Here is a 3727-nt window from a genome sequence, read left to right on the forward strand (position 1 = left end):
TGAGGTTTCCCAAGCCCCTTCAGTGGGCTGTGATGGGGTCACACCTCCATCACTCCTGAGTGTAAGCGAAGACATCATGCCTTTCCAACACTGTCCCTTAAAGGTTGCAGCCCATCCCAACCCCAGAAGTGACGTGGAGGTAGACAGGCCCTGGGAGGGGACAGGAAGGGGTGCTATTCCCAGTACAGTGCTCCCTAAGGGAGGAAAAAACACAGAAATAGGAAAAGAGGTAGAGACAGGTTCGGCAACTTTCTGGTATTACTTGAAAACACTGGTTTCTTTTCAACCACCACATTGTGATCAGGTCTGTAAAAATATCTACTCCACGCAATGCCATATCACCCTCTCCGGGTCCGCGGGGAGAGCCTTCACTGCTGTTCCAGCCCCACCTGAGTGTTCTCCCTGGGCCCGGGCCATCCCAGGGTCCCTGAGGGAGCTCACACCCCCACGGTGCTCTTCTCATCTGCTTTGGGGCTGGGGTCCTCCTGAATCTTCTTCATCTCCCAGCCCCTGACCCAGGTATAGGCGGAGGAGCCCCCCAGCACCATCATGTTGCTTGTCCACCAGAGGAAGCTCTTGGTCTCCTCGTAGTAGAGTACGGCCAGCACCGTCTGGGCACAGGCCTTGGCCGTGCCCGACACGTTGTGCGTCAGGGGACTGGTGAACTTGATCTGCAGACCTGTCACATAGCCGATGGCGAAGCCAAACAGGCCTCCCAGTGTCATCATGCCCCAGAAGTGGGCACTGCCCAGATGGGCAAAGTCGCGAAGGGTCTGCAGCTCCCCAAGCAGTAATAGCAAGGGCAGGAAGAGGACACAGGCATTGATGTTGTTGTAGAAGGTCAGGCGCCAGATGCTGCCATCCACCACCGGGAGCAGCTTCTTGGTGTAGATGGCATTGAGCGAGACGCAGAGGCTGGCCAGCACGCCAAAGAGGGTGCCCGTCAGAGACAGGGTACCCTCTGCCCCCTCCTGGTCCACACCAAGCCAGAAGCCACCTGCAGTGGGGAGAGGAGAAGAACGTCAGGCAGGAGAAGCAGGATAAGGAGGAAGAGGGACTGTCGTGGCTGCCCTCACCGGTCCATCCTCCCCAGGCCTCCTCCAGTCAATACATCCAGTCTACCTCGCGCAAAGCACTACAGGACGGCTGGGAAAGTCGCCCAGAAGCAGAAAGCCTCCTCACGGAGCTTACATTCTAGCAGAGGAGAAAACATTGAAAGAAACCATTCCCCAGTAAAATAGTACAGGGTGCTGTGAGAACCTGTAACTGGGCGACCGTGCTGGCCTGGGGCACCTGGAAAATAACATTTGAACTGAGTTCTGAAGGGTGAGTGCCACTTAGTGGTTAAGGTGACCCTGGGCAAGTGACTTAAGGTCTCTCAGCCTTGGCTTCCTCTTCCATAAAACGGGGAGCATAAAGTTAGAATCACATGTGGCTTGGAATCATTTGGGACAGTCACTCTTTCTGAGACACTAATCTTGTGTTGGCTCCTGCTCAAAGAGCCTTTGTGGCTCCCCATGCTCACTCCTGTACCTCTAGTCTCCCTGTCTCTCACCCTGGGGCCCAGTGTCCTTGATCATGCCCTCCTCCTTTCCAGGGGAATTCTATTCATTCTTACAGGTCAAAGCCGGCCTCTCCAGGTGGGAATCCTTTCCTGATAGCCCCAGCACCCAGCCCTCTTCCCGGCCTCCTACTGCCTGCACTTTTCTGCAAAGGGCTGCCAGGCACCTGCACGATGTGGAGTCTGCCTGACTGGGCAGCCTTGTGTCTGGCCAGTCTTGCTGTGGCCCAGCCATGAAGAAGTGCACGTCCTCTTCCTTCTGCCTAGAATGCCTCCTACTGCCTGCACTTTTCTGCAAAGGGCTGCCAGGCACCTGCACGATGTGGAGTCTGTCTGACTGGGCAGCCTTGTGTCTGGCCAGTCTTGCTGTGGCCCAGCCATGAAGAAGTGCACGTCCTCTTCCTTCTGCCTAGAACATTCTCTCCCTACTTCTTCCTCTACACCAGAGTTTCCACAGCACTTTCTATGTCTCCATCACAGGCCTTACCACTCTAGTGTAACTGTCATTTACTGCCATGCATCGTCCCCATGTCCTCCAGGAGTATACGAGCCAAGTCCATCTTTTCCAAACTTTTATCCCCAAAGCCTGGCACAGTGCCTGGCATATGCTTAGCCACCAATGAATAGCTGTTGAATTAACGAATGAATGGAGGTTGCCATGGAGGTGGTTGAGAGTATTAAAGGAGACAAGGCAGCTGCTACATTGCAGGCACCCAACACGCAGTACTCTCCTCTTTCTTGGCAGAGCCTTCACACAACAGGTACCCACAGACCTGCTTGGAGGGTAGGGAGGGCAAAGGGCTGTATCACCTGCTCAGCCGCTAGGCCAGAGCACCCCCAGCCCTCCTGAGTTCAGAAGGGACTGCAACCTCAAGGTTCCAGACCCCAGAGGGACACTCAGCCAGAAGGAGCTTTGAAAGGTACTATGAAACTGGGGGACAGGGAGGGGTGGCTTGGAGTAGTGGCCTGAGAACCATCTTCCCCCAGAAGGAGGAAGAGCGGCACACGGTGCAGATAAGGGGCCAAGTCCTGGGGCAGTGAGGAGCAGCGCCAGCCTCCTTGGCCCCTGCCCCAGTCAGGCCAGCAAGAAAATGCACTGCTCTCAGAAGCTATCTCACCATCAGCTGCTTGGATTTCTTTTGGGACTTGGGCTCAGTTTCCCTAGTGACTTTACCTTCCTGCAGGCAAATTCTCCCACCAGGAGGCCCCCTCCCACTCCTTCTGGCAGGCTTAACAGGTCCAAAGTGGAGATCCCTGGGGCATTTGGTGAGGACTGAGAGGAAGTGAGGCATACCAGCTCCCCTGGGTGGGGAGGCAGGGGGAGCAGGAGCAGCTGCGAGAGTTCTGCTAGGAAGGGGTCTTGGCATCTCCTCCCACTCTAACCTCGCCCTTCTCCCTTTTCCCCTCACGGGCCAAGAGCCCTAGATCCAGCAGTTGCCAAACGTTTTTTAGGACAGGTGGCATGGATCGGCCCCTTCCCCCCAACTGGTGCACCTAGCCTGGGACTCCGAGACACTAGCCAAGAACATACAGCCCAAATAAGACAAACTTTATGGCACCAGGAAAAACCTGAACAGGTTCACATAAAGAGTACATTCTTAGATGATAGAGTCTTAGGAAGACTCAAAAGAAATGGGATGCTGGAGGCTCTCTAGCCCAGTGTGCTGCCCAATAAAACATTTTGCAGTGATGGAAATGTTCTATTATCTGTGCTGTCCAATACAGTAGCCCCCAGCCACACGTGGCTACTGAGCACTTGAAATATGGCTACAGAAACACGTTATAACAACGAGGACTAAAGTCAATAAAATTGTATGGTACTAGGGATTTTTGTTAAGTAAGTAGATTTTAGCTGCTCTTGTTACACACTAAAAAGTAACTGAGATGATAGATATGTTAATGTCTTCACTATGGTAACCATTTTACTATCTCTATATATCCCATAACCTCAAGTTGTAAACCTAAAATATGCACAATAAAATTTATTTAAAAAAAACCCTGCAAATGAGGAACTGAATGTTTAATATTTCATTTAATTTAAATTAATTTAAATACACATGGCCAGTGGTTACTGTATTGTCTATTGCAGCTCTAACCTCCAGTAGACAAGAACAGGCAGAGTGGTTAGAAGCACAGGCCTATGAGTCCTGCCAATCTGGGTTTGCA

At 52.6% G+C, this 3727-nt stretch overlaps 1 protein-coding gene across 1 annotated transcript in view; it reads right to left on the reverse strand.

Moving 5' to 3' along the window:
* Positions 1 to 249: 249 nt before the first annotated feature.
* The window catches only part of SLC35C1 (solute carrier family 35 (GDP-fucose transporter), member C1), a 5802-nt gene continuing 2324 nt past the window's right edge, over positions 250 to 3727 (reverse strand). Inside the window, exon 2 of the mRNA XM_008570519.1 lies at positions 250 to 997. Coding sequence (XP_008568741.1) covers positions 438 to 997 — 560 coding nt within the window. The 3' untranslated portion in view covers positions 250 to 437. The remainder of the gene's footprint in view (positions 998 to 3727) is intronic.

This window comes from Galeopterus variegatus, unplaced genomic scaffold, assembly GCF_000696425.1.
Source record: "Galeopterus variegatus unplaced genomic scaffold, G_variegatus-3.0.2 Scaffold608, whole genome shotgun sequence".
In the NCBI taxonomy this organism is placed as follows: domain Eukaryota; kingdom Metazoa; phylum Chordata; class Mammalia; order Dermoptera; family Cynocephalidae; genus Galeopterus; species Galeopterus variegatus.